This window comes from Myotis davidii, unplaced genomic scaffold, assembly GCF_000327345.1.
Source record: "Myotis davidii unplaced genomic scaffold, ASM32734v1 scaffold339, whole genome shotgun sequence".
In the NCBI taxonomy this organism is placed as follows: Eukaryota; Metazoa; Chordata; class Mammalia; order Chiroptera; family Vespertilionidae; genus Myotis; species Myotis davidii.
Window position 1 is genome coordinate 38457 of NW_006290778.1, and position 19852 is coordinate 58308.

General features: G+C 48.2%; 1 protein-coding gene across 2 annotated transcripts in view; it reads right to left on the reverse strand.

Annotated features, from left to right (window-relative positions):
- Window positions 1-1404: 1404 nt before the first annotated feature.
- The window catches only part of SMYD1 (SET and MYND domain containing 1), a 38093-nt gene continuing 19645 nt past the window's right edge, over window positions 1405-19852 (reverse strand). Inside the window, exons 3-11 of one of the 2 annotated variants that reach the window (XM_006763975.2) lie at window positions 18335-18548; window positions 16358-16488; window positions 13896-13934; window positions 10444-10633; window positions 7461-7553; window positions 5247-5410; window positions 4126-4294; window positions 2435-2625; window positions 1405-2360 (exon numbers count right to left, since the gene is read on the reverse strand). In XM_006763975.2, coding sequence (XP_006764038.1) covers window positions 2467-2625; window positions 4126-4294; window positions 5247-5410; window positions 7461-7553; window positions 10444-10633; window positions 13896-13934; window positions 16358-16488; window positions 18335-18548 — 1159 coding nt within the window. In that variant the 3' untranslated portion in view covers window positions 1405-2360; window positions 2435-2466. The remainder of the gene's footprint in view (window positions 2361-2434; window positions 2626-4125; window positions 4295-5246; window positions 5411-7460; window positions 7554-10443; window positions 10634-13895; window positions 13935-16357; window positions 16489-18334; window positions 18549-19852) is intronic. The other variant, XM_006763976.2, reaches the window with a different exon arrangement.

The window sequence follows — 19852 nt, forward strand, 5'->3', positions numbered from 1 at the left end:
AATCAATTCCTCACTCATACCAGACACATTTCAAATGCTGGATAGTCTCATGCTGCTAGTGGCTACTGAATTGGGCAACACAGATATAATACATTTCCATCATCACAGGAAGTTCTATAGACAGTGCTGCCCTAAATAGATTGTCAGAAAGAAAGAAGCCACACATATCTGTTTGGAAACAGTGGATTTAATGGCCTTTATTGGCTGTAACATAAAAACTCAAAATACACAGTCCCTATCTCTTCTGCTCTGAGAAGTAAATTCATTTATTCATTCATTCATTCAACACGCATTAACTGAGCACCTCCTATGTTTCAGGACCTGTGCTAGGTTCTGGGGATAGAAAGATGAATAAAGGGACACAGCTCCTGCCCTCCAGGAGCTCACAATCTGATAGAGGAGGCAGACAATTAAACTGCCATAAGGAGAGAGTTATGATGGGAGATTCAAGGGTAATACCAGAGACCCAGGCAGCCAGCTGAATTGAAGGCATTCAGGGAAGGCGTCACAGATGGGGTGATTTCCAAACCGGATGCTGAAAGATGAATAGGAGTCAGCAGCTTTTAGCTATTTTAGGTAGGAAAGTCAGAGAGGCATGGAGAACATGGGTCACTCAGGGACCAGGGAGTGAGTGGGTCTGACTGAAGTCTAGGATGCCACAGAAGCAGACGTCGGGTGTTCTCGGTGGTGTGCTGAGGAGGGATAGATGTTGGGGAGGGGAGATAGGGGGAGAAAGAGAAAGAATTTTATTCTGGATGTGCTGAGTTTGATGTGCCTGCAGAACATTCAAGAGAGTGTGTGGGGCTGGAGCTGAAGAGCAGGGTTGGGAAATACGGGTTTAAGACCATCCAACCAAGGGCCTGGCGAACTCCTGCAGGGAGTGTGTGCAGACTGCGACGAAAATAAAGTGAGAGTGACCACGATGAACAAAACCAACTACGGGAAATGGCACATATCAGGGAACGCGGAGAAACAGGGACAGAGGGAGACTGAGAAACCACATCAGAGCATCAGCACGGGGAAGTGGTGTTCCAGAAATCAGCGCAGGGAGTGTCAACTGATGCAAAGATGCCAAGAATCACAACAACCAAAAAAGGCCCTCTAGAACTGACCTTGGTAAAATCTCTTCTAGTGGCGTTCAGGAAGCCAGCCCGCAATGGCTTCAGGAAGAAATTAAAAGTGAAGGAAAGAAGATGAGCCCTGGCCAGTCTGGCTCAGTGAATAGCCTGTCAGCCTGCGGACCAAAGGGTCCTGGTTTGATTCATATTAAGGGCACATACCTGGCTGTAGGCTCCTCTCCGGCCCTGGCCCTGTTGGGGGCTCGTGCAGGAGGCAACCAATTGGTGTGCTTCTCTCACATCGATATTTCTCTCTGTCTTTCCCTCTTCCACTCTCTCTAAAAATCAATGGGAAAATATCCTCTGGTGAGAATTTTTTTAAAAGAAAAAGAAAGAAAAGAGAAAAGGAGATAACTATGGGAGACAAACCCTTTAAAACTACTCAACGTGAACATTATTACTGCCGATCGCCCCCAGCATGTTCACTGACTGCACTCAAGGAACCAGAAACATGTCAAGGATCCAGGGTGGAGAAGGAGTAATAGGTGAAGCCGGGCCCAAGACAGGGGAGGAAGGAGCCCAGAGCACAGGTGGAGAAGGAGCAGGGGTCCTGTCCACTGGTGTGAGAAGGAGGGGTGGGTGCAGGCATGGCGTGTGTGACTGTAGGAAAAGGAAATTGAGGGAATCCAGGTATATGTGTTTCCAAGTGTCTCCCGCAGCTTCATCCTGAACAGACTTCTCCCATCCTCGTCACCCAAACACTGACTCTCCCAGACCACGGGTGAGACCAGCAGCCCCAGAGACGCCTGCACAGTTGGGGTGAGCAGCCACCTGAGGCTCCAAGCACCTGCCACCCTCAGCTCAGATGTGATCCCCTCCGCGATAGCCCACACTGCGTATACACCACCCACCGGACAGGCCCTCTACTGCTCCCCTCTCTCCGCACAGCTTACATTGCATTGTGATTACACGGCGCTTTCATTGTCTGCTTACATTTTGCCTCCCCAGCTACTCTTGGAACTTCTTTATCTCTAGGGCCTACAAATACTTGTAGGATGAGTTGAGCTATAGGATGAATTAAGTTGAATTAAACAGAGTTGAAATGAACCAACATGACACTGAGGAACCCAGAGCAGTGCATTCCCAGAGCAGCAGGGTTGAGCAATACTCCAACTTCCCCAGCAAGGGTCTCCCCAGAAGCCCACTTCCTCCAGAATGTCTCCCCAATTCCGAGCCTCAGTGCCCGCCCCCCCCACCCGCAACACACACACACACACACACACACACACACACACACACACACTCATTCACACATACACACGCGTGGACTGGTCACCCTGGTCAATGCAGTGGATTTAGGGGACAGCCTGACTCACCACACACGCACACGCACACGCCAGGCAGGTCCTCATTGCTTCTTATGGAACAGAGATGGCGCCGGCTCGCTGCTGGGCTCAGCCATGACCTGCATGGGCTGGTTGTTCAGGGCAGCCTCGCGCATCTTGCGGTACATGAACTCGTTCTGGTGGAACAGGCGCAGCTCCATCTCCGTCTGCATCCGCATGGCCTGTGGGACGCAGACACACCAGGGACAGTGATGACAAGCCCCGGGACATGGTGGCTCTGGCCTCTCTGGGCCCTTTTGGAAAAGGCAGGCAATGGGGTAAATGACTCCCAGTCACCAAGATTCGACGGTGCCCCCTCAGAGGATACCTCCACCGGGGCCTAGGGTCCTGGCTGTGGGTCAGCTTGTTAGGGAGTCAGACCCCTGAGAGTGTAGCTGAGGGGGTTGTTCCCAGGAACCGTCAAGTGGAGATCTAGATTTGAACCCTGGCCCCTACACTGGGTCCCACCTTACGCAAGTAATTGAATCCCTTCAGCCTTTGGTTTCCTCATACATGAAAGGGGTAAGATGCCTTCCTGCTTCCCAATAGACCAGGAAAATGATAGTATGTGACACACACAAGGAAGTTCTCACTTCCCCATGTGTTCTTTTAAGAAATACTTATCGCCCAGCCAGTGTGGCTTAGTGGTTGAGCATCCACCCATGAACCAGGAGGTCATGGTTCAATTCCCAGTCAGGGCACATGCCCAGGTTGCAGGCTCAATCCATGGTAGGGGGTGTGCAGGAGGCAGCGCATCAATGATTTTCTCTCATCATTGATGTTTCTATCTCTCTCTCCCTCCCCCTCTTCCTTCCTCTTTCTGAAATCAATAAAAACATATTTTCTTTAAAAAGCATACTTAACAAGCGCCAGACATCGCTGAGGGGCTAAGGATGCAGCAGTGAATGTGATGGGCAAAATCTCTGCCTTTGACAAGCTTAAATCACTAGACATGAAGTCTGTCTCCTCACACACTTGATGACACCGAGTCTTTCATCTTCCCCACACTGCACTGTCTGAGGACAGCTCCTTGAGCTGGTCACTCTTGAATAATCCAGCCCTTCAAAGCACAGAGGAAACCAGCAGAGGATGAGAGCATGCCATGTGCCAGGCACGGTTCTCAGTGCTGTTCACACATCAAGTCATTGCACCCTCCTTAAAACGCTCTCCTCTTCCTCTGGTTTACCGATGAGGAGACTGAGGCCCACACATGCAATATTTTCAGTTACATGGCTAGAAAGTGGGGAAGCTGGAACTCAGTCCCCACAGTCTGCTTCTAGTCTGTGCTCCCCAGTCCACTCGTTCTGTAATGCACATTTCGTCACGTGCATAGCTACACACACACACACACACACACACACACACACACACACACACACACACACACACGCACGCACGCACACACACCATTATCTAGGTTTTCTCAGTCAAGCTTGGAGCAGCTCAGGTTTCAAGTCTCAGCTTGTCATCCTCCGGCTATTTGACCATGAACAGCTTGCTCCCCTTCTGTGGGCCTCAGTTTCCTCATCTGTAAACAAGGGAAGTGGGCTAAAGCCTTTGTGAGCTCTCTTCAGGTCTCGCAGGCGATCTAGGGACTTTCCCAGAGCAGAGTTCAGAAGTCAGCTCTCATCCTCAGAGAGCTCAGAGCAGGCAGGGGGGCCCAGCGTCAAGGTGCTACTTGCCTCTAAGTCCTTGGTAATTGGGTGGGTGGGTCCGTGTGTCACCAGGAGAATGGCATAGGCTTTGCAGATCATACCGTGCCCCACCTCAATGTTACCAGCATGCCAGTTGGTCAGCCCCGCCCGCATCACGGCCATGCCCAGTTGGGCATTGTTGGGGTGGTAGAGCTTCCTGTAGAGGCAATAAATAATCATAACACATAATCCCAGCCTCCCTTACATTGGCAGAGTATTTGACATGTTATCAAGTGCTCTCATTGAAGTCCTTCTGCTTTCCCACCAGTGCCACCATCTGTAGCCCGCTGGGAGGGGACTGAGGCGCAGGTGGGAGGTGGCTAGAACCCCACACAGGGAAGCTGTAAGAACTGAGACTTTCATCTGAGTCTCCGAGCCACATCCTCTTGGGGAAAGGGAATCAGGATTGTACTCTGAACGTTACTGCGGGAACCTGGGAGCTCTCTGGTGCACCCAGCCTTCTCCTGGGAAAGCAGTAGAAAGGCCAGAGGGAAAAGATGAACAAAAATGTCCTCCTTGATGCAGAATTGCATTTTTCCCTCCACGGCACCTTCTTAACAGAGCTTCCTTTTAACATGGTATATAGTTTTCCCACATTTTATTTATGAGTAACATCCTCCCCCCAAAAATGAACCTTCTTGTGCCAATGTGGTCATGTAGCCAGATACACAAATGCACATGCCACTGTGAACAGGGAGGACATCGGCAGAGGGAAGGCAAGGACATTCTATTTTATACTTTACAATTTTAATGAACGAAAGCTCACAGGATTTTCTGTGTTGGTTGTTAGGGTGGACCCTTTCCAAACACTTAAAATCCAGCTGGACTTGGCCATCAGGAAATCAGAAGCCACCAGCAGACAATAGATGCGCTGCAGGATTCGGGAAAGACCGGGGATGACAAATAGGTTTCACGTTAGGTACCAACTCTGAGTGTTTGGTCATTATTACTAGGAGCACCATGATTAAAAGGCTCCATTGTAAAGAGCCCCAATTACTGCTGCTTGCTGTGGGTTCAGGAGGGAGAGGTAGCAGCATGCGTGCCCTCTATTTGTCCTGCCTGGAGTAGACACCTTTCCAGATGATCTGACACCCAGGATTGTCACCTACACATAGCCATCCACCATCCTCCTGGCGTAGTAGGAGGCCTCCTCGAACGCCTGGAGGTAGGAGAGGACCTCGGAAACGATGCTCAGCACCCTCAGCATGTAGATGTTGGTGTCAGCAAACACGGAGTCCTGCTTCTCCAGGCACTCCCGGCACAACTTCACAACCTGGAAGAGACGCAGGCCCGGTCCGTGACCAACGCGCCATGGCACGTGCTTAATTCACATACGGGAGCCGCACAATGACATTGGACACTCCTTTGAAAGTTGAGATTGCTCACAATCTGTGATTTGAATAGCAAAATGGTCTTATTTGGGTAAGATGTAGAGATGAAAAGGGAATGGCAACACGAGAAGTTTCCATATATGAGTCAGTTGGGAGCAGGCAGTTAGGAAAGATGCATATATATATATATATATATATATATATATGCATAATATTTTCATGCTCTGCCACAGAGGAAAGATTTTCAAGTTTCCATATATGAGTCAGTTGGGAGCAGGCAGTTAGGAAAGATGCATATATATATATATATATATATATATATATATATATCTTTATATATCTTACAACAGTGCAATGAGATAAGTACTACGAATATTCCCATTTTACCAGGTTCTCTGCTCCTACAACTCTCTACTCTGGCTGTGCTCTAGATGAACCTAGAGACCTTTTTAAGAACATCGATGTCTGGGCCTTACCCTCAGACCCATTGAAACCAAATACATGGGGGAGGGACCCTGGCCTCTGAAGTTTGCATAAGCCCCTGGTGGTCCTTATGCACAGTGGGGGCGAACAATCAGGCTGTCCTGCTTGAAGTGTTCAGGATGGGTGGGCAGAGAGGGAGGTTCCTGGGAAGCTGGAAGACCCATCAGGAGATCGCCCCATTGGCCCTGGCGAGAAGTAAGATGGGCCTGACCCCAATCAGCTTGGAGTCAGGCGTTTCCAATTGATTCGCGTGCAGACATAGGCTTGGGTTGCACTCCACAGAGTCCGATAGTCCTTAGACTGGGGTTGTGCACTGTTCTCTTCTCGTTCCCTTGCCACCCTCATGGAGAAGTGCAGCACACTTCTTCCCATTTTAAGTGAATGGAAACTAACTTTGCTCTGAGACTCTCCCAGAGGCCCATGAGGCAACTGGGTGGTGGTGGGGCAACATATGGGCTAGCATTAATCCATGCTGAAGGCAGCTCCCTTAAACCCGTGGGCAGAGTCCAGCCCTACAGCTGCCCTGGCAATTTTGAATAGAGAAAAGGAGAAATGAAGAAGAAGAAGAGAGAAGCCAAAGGAATGGAGCGAGTAGAGCCCTCCTGATTGCTCTGGCTCCATTACTGTGTCTCTGACATACACTTCCCATATTGTTCAATAACACTTTGTTCATGTGACCGCCTCCCCTGCCTAACAGAACTCCTGGGAGTGAAGGAGCATTTCTTGTGTGGATCACCCCAGAAAGGCCTCAAAAAGGGGCAATGAATGAGTGAGTACAAGATGAAAATGAAGACCAGATACACACCTGAGTTGCTTAAAGAGCCTGGAAAAAAATATGGATTTATGGTCCCTGTGCTCTGTTGCAGATAAATTATATCTTAGGGGATGAGCACAGGAATCTGTTTCCAAGAAGCTGTCTGGGTGAGTCCAATGCAAGTGCTCTGCGGGTCAGTATTTGGCAGTGGGTCTCAACTTTAGATGCACTTTGAAACCACGTTCGAGCCTTAAAAATCCTGATGTCCGGGTCCCACCCCAAGATATTCTAGTAAAATTGTCCTGGGTGAGGATCTGAGCAGTAGGATTTTTCAGTGATTATAGTCTTCAGCCAGCTGAGGACTCCTGGTGCCCTGAGAGCCCGGGCTGGAGGCTCAGTTACTGGAGCCTGGAAACTATCTCCAGGACATGCATTTAATCATGGAAAAGCGAGCAACCCACTACCACCCCCATTTCTCCATTTCTGGTGCCAACTTGTAATACCACAACCCCCCAGGGACATTTGTCAGGCTGCCAGAGTTCTTCCCAGACCCAGTTTCAGCGGGTTGAACAGTCCCTGAGAACACATCCCTAAGAAGTGCTGAAAGCTTGAGGGCAAAAGGAGCCCTGATCTCAACAAAAGGACATCTTCAGAAAAACAACCTGCTTGGTAGCCTCCCCATCTTCAGCCCACCCCATTTCCCTCCCTTTCTGCCCTCCTCCCCACCCCTATCCACCATAAAAATGAATTCTTACCTCGTGGTACAAGCCCTCAGAGCGAGCCTTGTCAATCTTTTCTAGTGTATCCTTGGAGAATTGTATAATCTCCTTGACCACATCCTGAGAGGGCTGGGAGAAGGAGGGACACTGAGTTACAGCTTCGCATAGTCGCATCTTTGACATTCAACGTAGTACAAAAGTAATGCCTTCCTCCTTCTTTTTAAAAAAATGTTTTTATTGATTTCAGAGAGAGGAAGGGAGAAACATCAGTGATGAGAGAGAATCATCCATCAGCTGCCTCCTGTACACCCCCTACAGGGGATCGCGCTTGCAACCTCAGCTTGTGCCCTGACTGGGAAATCAAACCGTGACCTCCTGGTTCATGAGTGGACCCTCAACCACTGAGCCACACCGGCCAGGCACCTTCCTCGCTCCGAATGCTTCACTTCTATAAATGCTGAGAAAGATCCCTACAGCTTTTCCAGCTCCCTCATCATGCTTCTGACTCATGCTGTCCTTTCCATTGACCAAGTCCCAGAGCCTTGCTGCAGCCAATCATTCCTGCCCTGTGCTCATGCCGGGGCTTTGGACCCCGTGCAGAATCTGACATTGACCCCTGTTGTATTTCTCTGGCATTTTGGATTCTTATTTTTTGATGATAAATATTAATGATAGATATTTTATCATCCAAAATATTTTCCACTTTTCCTTTGTACTTCAAGTCAACCATGTATACTAAAGATATCCCCTTGTTTGTTTGTTTGTTTTTTGTCTTTGCCCAAGTCATTGATTTAGATACTGGCCAGCACGGAGCTGAAGCAGAGGCTGAGGACTTGACTAAAACTTGGTGCTCCAGTTTGCCGTCGGAGTTCATGAAAGATAGCCTTTGTGGCTATGGGTATCCAAACCCGTCCAGTGTCTTAGCACCCAGTTCATGTTTCCTTGTTTTCACCAAAAACATATTATGGGAGACTTTGTCAGCTGTCTCCGTGAAACAGCGGCTCTCAACCCCTTTGGGGGACGAACGACCCTTTCACAGGGGTCCCCTAAGACCATCGGAAAACACACATATAATTACATATTGTTTTTGTGACTAATCACTATGCTTTAATTATATTCAATTTGTAACAATGAAAATACATCCTGCATATCAGATATTTACATGACGATTCATAACAGTAGCAACATTACAGTTATGAAGTAGCAACGAAAATAATTATATGGTTGGGGGTCACCACAACATGAGGAACTGTATTAAAGGGTCGCAGCATTAGGAAGGCTGAGAACCACTGCCATGAAATGTAGGCTTACTGCATTTGCCTGAGCAGTCTAGTGATATTGTAAAAAAAAAAAAAAAATTAGGAAAAGTTTATTGGCTATGCTTATCCATAGTATAAGCTCTTTTCTGATTTTTTTTTTTCCTTAGGCAAATCTGATAAAGCTTTTTTCCGAAATAAAAATAACTTTATTGTTCATTCTTACTATAAATAGGCACGTGGAAGCTGTAAAAAAATTAAAACATATGAAAAAAGTAGAAATCCCCAGAACCTACCCAAAGATGGACACAGCATTCTGAAGAACGTCCGTGTATATATATATATAACTATTTTGTAACTACCAATTTGTAGTTCTTAATCCTCTCACCTTTTTCACCCATCCCCCAAACCCTCTCCCTCTGGCAACAGTTAGTCTCTTCTCTGTATTTATAGGTCTGTTCCAATGTTGTTTGTTTATTTACCTGGTTCATTAGATTCCACATAGAAGTGGCACCATATGGTATTTGTCTTTTTCTGACCTATTTCACTTAGCATAACATCCTCTAGGTCCACCCACGCTGACTGAAATGATAAGATTTCATTCTTTTTCCTGGCTGAGTAATATTCCATCGTGTATATGTACCACTGCTGGCAGGCCTCACGGGGCAAGCTGCCCTCCACCCCTGACTTGGTGCACAGTCTCTGAAGGGTGTTGCAGTCCAGCGCTCAGGCCCTGCTGGCTGCTCCTGTTGACGGAATATTTGCATTCCTAGCCCAGGCTCCTTTATTCCTCGGTCTCTTCTCCTGAGGCCTTGGGCTGAGATCTTCTTTAGGCACTTCTGCCACCGAGGCCTCCTTACTGGGGAGGGGTGGGGAGACTTGCAGACACTTCCCTACTCTGACTCCGTGCCCAGTGCTTTTCCTCTCCTAGCCCTTTCCCCATGCCCTCTCCCCAGGCCCCTCATCTCAGGGTCTACAAGCCCTTTATTCTGGGTCCCTCAGAAGGGAAAGGACCCCTACATCTGTGCTTACCCATCTGACCCTCCACCAATGTACCTTCCCACAGGGGCTAAGGAAGCAGGGGGAGTGGCGCTGCCCCAGCGCAGCCTCCAGCTTTCCCACTGCAGGAAGTGATGGAGGGCATGCTGCTTTCATCGGCCGCTCCAGCACCTGCAGCTCCACCTTCTCCCAGCTCCGCTGAGCTCCTGATATGCCCCTCAGTAAGCCTCCCTGCTGCTCAGGGGTCCCACCATCCATTTGGCAACAGCTCCTTGGGACTTAGGCAAATTATCCAATCTAAACAGTGCCCGATCTCCACACTGCCCATTTCCATGGGACTGGGAAAATCTTTGTGATAACCAGACAATGAATCTCTGCCCATCTGGTCTCAATATGTATAATTCCAAGCATTATTTAAATGGCAAAGGGGCAAGGAGATGACTAATTACTGTGTGTCTACTCTCCATGCCACACCCTTTACATATGTACTTTTGTTTAATGCTCAGAACAACCCCTTATCATGGTTGCCATCATTCCTATTTTATAGATGAGAAAACGGCATAATATCCCCAAACTCAAACACCTTGCATGTGACAGTGTCTAGACACTAGCTGGGACCTACAGGCAGTGCACTGTCCCCCACCCATACAGCCTTCCCTGGTCCTCTGGGAACTACCGAGCAGGGTACATTGATTCCCTGTGGGATCCCCATGCCTGGCTCCTGTGGAGGCGGCACAAACACCCCCCAGTAGGGCTGCGTGTACCTTTGGGTCATCTTTCACCCCCAGGAAGAGGTCGTCCTTCAGCCCTTTCTGGCAATGCTCGCACGTGCAGTCGAAGTAGTACTGCTTCTTCAGCTGCTTCTTGCGTTCTTCGCTGACGTTAAGGAAGTCGATGTAGGACACGGTCAGCTCTTCTCCTTCTGAGATCTTGCCCAGGGCCCGGAGCTCAATCCTGGAGCAGGGGCGAAGGAAAAGAGTAAATCAAGTCCCCAGCTTCAGGGCGGCACCTGTGCTCTTCCGGTTTTAAGGAGTTGAGTCTCAAAGACAATGACTCCCACTAGCACGTGAGGAAACTCCCATTCCCAACAAAATTAGAGAAGATGTGGCCTAACGGACAGTTTTCTGAGTAATTCTGCTCTACTTATTATCATAATCAAATCTGCTTCATTCCGTAAATCGCCCTGAGATCTGCTCAAATAGATTCCAGGGAGAGGACCAGCCTTGGTCTTAAAACCACATATTGCTTCCATGCCCACAAACATCCCTGTCCATTCAGCTACTGGTTGTTGACAAAGAAAGGGAGAAATAATAATAAGGTGAAAACTCAAACAAGAGAAGACTCAAGACATTCAGTGGTCATCCATCTTGGCCTATTCTGTGAGGGACTGTAAGTCCCCTCTTAGCTCAACCAGTGGTTGAGGAGACTTATTCAGCAAACAGAGGCTGGCTCTATTAGTCCTATGCACTGTTCACTTTTGTGTTTACTGGGGGACAGGGCTTTGTGGTCGAAGGTGGTTAGCAAGAGCAGATGGCATTTCAGCTCCCTTCCAGCCTAGACCTGACCCTCCAATGACCTACAGCACAGCCCACTCTGCCATGTAATAGATGCAGAATATGCTGAAAACAAAAGCCCCTGGTGAAACTGACACCCAGGTTAGCCAACCACGCAGAGATCAGCCTGTGGGCCTCTCAGCCATGCACCAGGCCAGAAGCTACAGAAAACAAGTGGTGAGCCCTGAGCTGTGCTCCTGTGTCTCCCCAGGATCCTGGGGCCTCACCGCCCAGTAGAAACGATCCCCCAGAGAGTGAGTGGCAGGTTGCAGAGGCTGGGCAGAGCATCTGCAGAGAGGTCCATGATCATTTCTTTTACCTCCCAGAGCGGCTGTCAGGCACCATGTGAAAGGCCAGGACACAATGTCAGCACCACAGAAGGGTCCCAGCCAGAGGCATTCCCTTCGTGCTCCAAAGTGACAATCAAGCAGGCAGCTACTGAACGGCAGTGACATGCATGTCCAAGTGTCAGAGGTGACATGCCTTCTCTCAAAGTGGAGTCCACTGACATGCCAAATAAATGTGACACTCTATATAAAAACAACGCAAATGGCACCTGCCAAGATGTAAGCTCCCCTTCACCTCCTGTTCCTTCTTCCCTTTCTTCCCACCCCAATTTTTGGCAGCAGCTGTTACTGATGTGATGAAAGGCAAGAGGGAGGGGAGGGCCCAGGGATTCTACTCCGAGGTCTGCTTGGAATCCTAGTATGTCCAACCTGTGGGGAATCCATCTTCTCAGTTCACAAATGAGGGCACTGATACCCAGACAAATGAAGTAACATCCCCAAATGTCCTACACACTTTGGCCACAGAGTCAAGATTAGAACTCAAGTGCCATTCACACCTCACCGCATCGTATTGGCCTGATGGGGTTCAGTCGGCCTCCTGAGCCTGCAATGCATGGGAAGTGAGGTGCACCAAAGCCCTCAATTCTAGGACTCTGATAACGTCCTAAGTAGGTCCATGAGAGCAACTTTAGAGCCAAGGTTGAGTGTGGATCTTTGGCATTTGGTCCTGGTTGGGTAAGTAAACTGCTAACCCCACCCGCCCCTTTTACAGTGGCAGTTCACCATAGTAACATATCCCCATTCAACAGTAATTCAATGGTCAATAAGTTAGGATTTCCAATAGCTTTACTTTCCATCATGGCTAAGCCAGTTCATACAAGGTTTCAGAGTGTCTCAAATTATTTCAATGCTATTAGTGAATTTTCAAAACCAAATTAATTTAATGTCACTTAAATATGAAAAATGCATACCCCATTTACTAACTGGGAATCGGAAATCAGGGAATGAATAGTGATTACTGCTCCATTCTGGACCCCAGAGCTCTCCCATCTGTAATGCTCTGCAATTTTATAGTTCAGTCAATTGAGCCACAAGTAGGCAAGTAATTTAAGTGTTTTTTAGAGGTTTGGAAGGTCCCTAGAGATGCTCTCATCTTGACCTTTGCTCTATGGATGTGGAACAAAATGCCCAGGAGATGATGTGAATCATTCAAAGCCACGTGCAATGCATGCCAACACAGTCTCAGGTGCACAAACCACTCCTCCCCTGCATTCCCAAAGCCCGAACCCCCTGCAGCATTTTGTTCTCAATCCAAAGAGCATTTCAAGTACTTTTAAGCCCCATTTGAGCAAAAGGCCCATCTGGGACGTTTTGGTTGTGATTAAGAAAAGTCAAGAGTAAAATCTAATCTAAACCACAAATTCATAGCTGGCCAGAGCAGTAAACAGAATGCTATGAATAAATATTTATCAAAATATCACAGTTATGGGTGCGATTTTCAGAACCCAGTCTGGGTGAGAGGTTGGGGGTTATAAGCAAACACATAGTCCTTTAGTAGGTCAGTAGTATCAGCAGTCCTCACTTCATGGCAAGCAGGGTTTAGAGGGGAAAACCTGGGTTTTTGCCAAGATGATGTGGACCAGAAGAGACAGGCACGCTTTGAGGTTGGAGGAACGAAAGAAGGAGTGAAAGAGGAGAAAGGAAGAAAACAAAGTAGCCCTGGCCGGTGTGGCTCAGTTGGTTGAGCGTTGTCCCATACACAAAAAGGCTGACAGTTCAATTCCCGGTCAGGGCAGGTGCCTAGATTGCAGGCTCAATCCCCAGTAGGGGGAGTGCAGGAGGCAGTCTGTCACATTGATGTTCCTCTTTCTCTCTCCCTTCCTCTCTCTCTAAAATCAATAAAAACATTTTTTTAAAAAAAAAGGAAAACAAAGGCATGTCAGGTAGTGGGTGAGTAAAGAACAAAATGATTGCATGCATTAAGAATAGCCCTGGCCGGCGCTCAGTGGTTAGAGCGTAGGCCCAAGCACCAAAGGGTCTCAGATTTGATTCCCAAACCCAGTTGGGGTGCGTGGGGGAGGCAACCAATCTATGTGTCTCTCTCACATCGATGTTTCTCTCTCTCTCTTCTCTGTCTCTCCACCTTCCCTCCCTCCTTTTCACTCTCTCTCTGAAAAAGCAATGGAAAAAATATCCTCGGGTGAGGATTAACAAAAAAAAAAATTTTTTTTTAAAAGAACAAAAAATACAGCATTCAAAAAAGAAGGACATACAGACAGACAGCAGCCACAGAATCTTGGGAAGGGGCATCTTGGGAACCGGGTAAGTGAGGGAGGTGGGTCAGAGGAGCAGGGAAGTTTGCAAGAACTGACCCACCTCATCTGGGTGTGAAACATGGATTTCACTGCCTCATGACTGAAAGACAAAACAGACACCCAAATGGAAATCATTACCATTGACTGACCCCGCGCAGCTAGCAAACGTGCACAGTATTTCAGATGCAATCAGAGCTTTGGCCATGACAACGACCATAACAACGACCTCTAGCCCAGCCCCTGTAGCCCAGTCCCTGAAGGCCAGCCCCTGTAGCTGGGCTCACTTGACAAGGTGTGCCTGGTATATAGTGGGGCCTTGACTTACGAGTTTAATTCGTTCCGAGACCGAGCTCGTTAAGGAGCTCGTTAACTCAAATTACTCTATCAACTCAATGCAAAAAATTGGCTGAGAGACAGCTGGTATCTCAAAAAACTCGTTAGTGGGGACACTCCTAAGTCAAGGCCCCACTGTAGTGGAAATTTCACTGGGTTTGGAATGAGAGGTTCTGAGTTCAAAAGTACACAGCCCTGGACAAGTGACTTCCCTTCCCAGGCCTCAGTGTTCTCATCTATAACCCGGCAATAAGACTCATGAGACAATGAATTTAAAAGTAGAGTACTTTTTAAAAAAATGTATGGAAAGCGTATTATCCCACTAACAAGAACCTTGGACAAGTAAGTGTTGCCTCTTTTGATGTCTATCTCATGGAGAGTTGGAGCCGTATATGGAGGCTGGGTAAGTCACACAGGTGGTAGATAAAATGATTGGGGTGTGAATTGGGCTCCTGACATCATGACCAGTGTTCTTTCCACGATGGCAGGCAGCTAGACAGTGACCGAAAAGTCACCTTCTCTTGGACAACAACCAAGAAGCCCCGGGTAAAACATGGCTGCTCCAAATGAGTGGCTGCATAGAAGCCCGAGCAGACACTGGAGCTGATCTGGAAAAAGGGTTCCGGGTTCCTGTGGCAGTTACATGCAGCGAAAAGAAGAACCTGGGTCACCATTGCTTAGTGAAAGGGGTTCAAGAAAGACCAGCCCTGTACGTGAGTGAATTTGACCCTCTCTACCAACCAGGCTAGCCCTGGACAACAGCTCATCTGGGGAGGAGTCCATGAAGTGACCCCAAGAGGCATAGGAAGGGAAATACAAATGCTGTGAAAAAGATTATCATCTGGCCCTGACCGGTTTGGCTCAGCGGATAGAGCATCGGCCTGCGGACTCAGGGTCCCAAGTTCAATTCTGGTCAGGGGCATGTACCTTGGTTGCGGGCACATCCCCAGTGAGGAGTGTGCAGGAGGCAGCTGATCGATGTTTCTCTCTCGTCGATGTTTCTAACTCTCTATCCCTCTCCCTTCCTCTCTGTGAAAAATCAATAAAATATATTATAAAAAAAAAAAAGATTATCATCTGGATCCAAAATAAACTTCCCTGTCTTGAGTGACTTTCTCAGTTGTTTAAGAGCCTGGTGTCATGTGGGCCCTTGCTTCCAGAAATAGGAAGGAAAAGGGGAACTAGAGTCCCCGCTATATTGGAGCTTAAGCTTGAATCTTGGCTAAGAACCGAAACCATTGTCTTTCTTTTCCAGGAAGTTTTGGGGGGAAACTTGCTCATTGTTGATAACTCAGTCAACCTGTATCCGCCATATGAGCTTGTCTCTAAGAGCAAAAGCAATATTGCTCAGGCCTCGTTCTCAAAATCCCCCCAGCCTGAGCCAGGGACAACCGGGGTTCACCCTCTTTGCTGACTCTTCTCCATTTGTGCCCCACCCCCAAATTCCCTTCTGTCCCCTCTGTGCCTTATTTGCGGGAGGGCACTAACTGACCTCTGAGGACTTCATCCCTTTGCCCTCTGGCTTCTGGTTGGGGTTTGGCCAATGGGAAGAGATCAGAAGACGGGAGGAGAGTGGTTGGGCTGTTACGTCTCCTGGCTGCTTCTCTGCCTGACCGTGGTTCTAGCAGTGGCTGGTTTCTCTACAGGCACAGCCACGCTGTTGGAAGGGCCTCTCCCGTGGCTGTGGCTCTCAGCAAGCACAAAAACAGTACTTCTTCCACTCGCCCTTCCACGCTAGAGACGATCGTGGTTTCGTGCTGTAGCTAGACCCTGGACGCCTCACCATTCTTAGTTGCTTAAATGCTACTCGCACTTCTAAGTTCTCTTCAGATTAACTCTGACTGTGCCTTTAGATTTCTGCTGGGACCTTGACGGACATATGCTTCTCAGTTGATGTTTTGTAATGACCTCAAGGCATCAAGTTTTAAAATAGTAGTTAGAGGTTTATCTGACATATCTAGGCAACCTCAAGAAACATACAGAGACTGAGAAATCACCCATGTGGAGTTCTCTGCTATCCTCCCCATTACCTTTCTCCTAACCACAAACATTCTACACTGAAATTTCTTTTTCTTTCCCATTTGAAAACCATGTTAGTTCATGAACCTTAGGCTGAAGTCAAGTGGCGTGAACACCATGAGGTCTCTCCCCCACCCCAATCACAGCACCCTCAGTGAAAGACCTACTCACTTGCCGTTGTTAAAGATGACGGTGCAGTTGGGCCAACAGTCATGGTTCACCAGGCCCAGGTTGGGGAAGATGCCCACGCCCACTGCCTGCAGGCCCCTCTGGTCACTGAGTGTGAAACCATTGCAGTTAATCTACCCAGAGGAAAAGATAAAGAGTCAGCTAACACACACAGACTGGGGACCCAACACCACCCTCGCTGCTGAAAGGTGTTTTTTAAAAAGTAGAAAACCAGTCTCATCCTGGAAATGCTTAGAGTCTGGAAACAAAAGGGTCTCTGCTCTCTGTGTGATTTTAAATGACCCTCTAAATTAGTATCAGGGGAGACGCCCATGTTTGCTAAAATGCAGCACTGCCTTGAACGTTTTGTAATAAAATGTACATTTGCATGTGCATATTGATATGTACGGCACATGGCTATTTGCTATAGAATTGGAGGACTGTCACTTTCTCCATTCAATCTCATCAGTCATTCAGCAAATACATGAAGTTAAGCCTGTCAGGACTAACAAGCTGTGTTACCTTAGTCAAATCTCTTTCTTCTCTGAGCCCCATTTTCCCATCTGTAGGTTGAGAGAGTTGGACCAGGTGATCTCGACGGTCCTTTTAGCTCTGCACTTTGGTAATTATGCCATCCTGTAGCTGCAGTCCCAGGCCCCTGGGGTTACCCAGGATGGTCTATGACACCCAAACCTGTGGAGCCCAAGTGCTAAGAGTAGCAACTTCAGCACCAGGCAGGCTGCTCTAGCCCTTCCACGGACACCAGCTCACTGTGTGGCCTGTGGAAGTCATGTAAATCTCTCTGGGCCTAGGCTTTCTGTTCATAAAATAAGAATGTTAAAAGCATGACTTTCACCTTGGGTTGTAAAACTTGCATAAAATAATACATGGGAAGCTATGATAGTTAATTTTATATGTCAACTTGGCTGGGCTGCGGTGCCCACATATTTGGTCAAACATTATTCTGTGTTTCTGTGAAGGTGTTTTTTGGGTAGATTAGCATTTAAATCATTAGATTTGGAATAAAGCAAATTATCCTGCACAACATAGGTGGCCTCACGTGATCAGTTAACAAACTTAATAGAACAAAGACTGACTTCCCCTGAGCAGGAAGGAATTCTGCCAGCAGTCGGCCTCTGGACTCGAACCACAACTCTTTTTGGGGGTGTCCTGCCTGCAGGCTTATCGGCAGATTTTGAATTTACACTCTACAATCTCAGGAGCGAATTCATTAAAATAAATCATCTCTGTCAATAGGTAGATGATTGATATAGATAGATGATAGATAGATGACTGTTTCTCTGGGGAACTCTGACATTACAGAGGCACTGGCACCTGGTAACAACTAGAGATGTTGGTTCTGATCCTGCTGTTGTTATTATGGCAATAACCTCCCTCTTCAGCCCGCTCACCAACCCCACAGAAGGGGCTGGGCCTGCCAGAAAGAAGACATCTATCCCCACAGCCCAAGGCCTGGTGACCCTCCGGACTCCCACCCCCACCTCCTGGACCCTCAGGGCTGCGAGAGAGAGAGAGGCCCTTACTCTCCTCTCTCCGGCTTCCACACCCACTACTCCCGTTACTCTTCCCCTCAGACCTCAGAAAAGGAAGGGCCTTATTTTCAAGGTGACTAATAGGCAAGAAGGGATGGTAATTGGGTCTTTGTTTTCAAAGCGGGAAGGAGAGAATATAGGACATGCAGATAAACAAGGAGGTAAAATAACATCCAAATCTGCCATTCAGAGATAATGGAAACTCTTGTTGGGATGCCAACGTCAGATGGGGCAGGAATGACCTCACAGGAAGCAAGACCAGAAGGACAGAGGACAGGGTGACAGTTGTTCATTCTAGGGCTCTGTCTCCCTCCAGTTCTTCTCTTGGCCCTTCCTCCCCACTCTGGCCTGGCAGCATCTGAAAACATATTCGGTGGACAAGCCCAGCTGTCACCCACCCCCACCCCCACTTCATGGGAAGCCGTACCACGCCGAAGATGTGGGAGATGTACTGCATGCTGAACTGCTGGCTCTGGGGCAGCCAGTACTGCAAGAAAGTATCCACGTCCACCCGCAGCTGCTTCTGCTCCTCCTCCCCGAAGTTCTCCACGTGGTTCTGCAGGTCGTCCACGGACACCAGGCAGCCCTCCGTGAGCCCGGTGCCCTCTCTCTCCACCCGCCACATGATGCGTGCAGCCAGCCTGCGGAGAAGGGCCGGGTTAGGGAGACCCACTGCTTCCATTCATTCAACAAGCACGTACTGAGTGCCTAATGCATGCCAGGCACAGTGCCAGGCCCAAGACAGTTTTGAACTAGACAAAATTTCTTCTAACATGAAGTTTCTTATAGTGGGGGAGACAAAAGTTTAAAAGATCATTAAACTAGTGTTAAATGCTGTGCAGAAAATAGAATCAGGTAACATGATAGAAAGTGGCAGGGGGCGGCCCTAACCAGTTTGGCTCAGTGGCTAGAGCGTCGGCCTGCGGACTGAATGGTCCAGGATTTGATTCCGGTCAAGGGCACATGCCTGGGTTGCTGGCCCAAACCCCAGTGTGGGGCCGGCAGGATGCAGCCAATCAATGATTCTCTCATCATTGATGTTTCTCTCTCTCTCTCTCCCTCTCCCTTTCTCTCTGAAAATCAATAAAAATATCTTTAAAAAAAAAAAAAGCCAAAACCGGTTTGGCTCAGTGGATAGAGCGTCGGCCTGCGGACTGAGGGGTCCCAGGTTCAATTCCGGTCGGGGGCATGTACCTGGGTTGTGGGCACATCCCCAGTAAGAGATGTGCAGGAGGCGGCTGATCGATGTTTCTCTCTCATCAATGTTTCTGACTATCTCTCTCCCTTCCTCTCTGTAAAAAATCGATAAAATATATTTTTTTTAAAAAAAGAAAGAAAGTGTCAGGGGGTGGAGGAGAAGACAAGGGGACCCGGGGAGGTGGCAGGGTGAGGCACACTCGAGCTGAACGGAAGGAGCCAGCTCTGTGTGCAATGGGGAAAGAGCAGTGAGTACAAAGGCTCTGAAGGAGGAATGAGCTTGGCATGAAGAAGAAACAGCAAGAAGACCAAGGAGGCTGCAGCACAGGGCGTGAGGAGTGGAAAACAAATAACGGTGGAGAGGGGGGCAGAAGCCAGGTTATGTGGGTCTAGCAGAGCCTGCATGGGGTCTGGGGACACCATGAGGTATGGCAGCCTGGGTCTCTCCTGGCAGTATGGCTACTGCGATGAGCACTGGCGAAGGAGCCTAATGACCTGGGTTCAAGTCTGTTTCTGCTTCTTCCCGTGTGACCCTGGGCAAGTCATTTGACCTCCCTGAACCTTTCCAATGACCAGTAAAATGAGGATAACATATATTCCCTGTCATGCTAACCTCCAGAGGCATTTGGGAGATCTTTGTGTGTAAACTTATTTATATTCTTAATGACTGGATAAAGAGAAGGTGAAGAAGACAATCTAGGTGGAGAGACAGTATAAGCAAAGGCCTGGATGCAGCCAAGAGCATGGC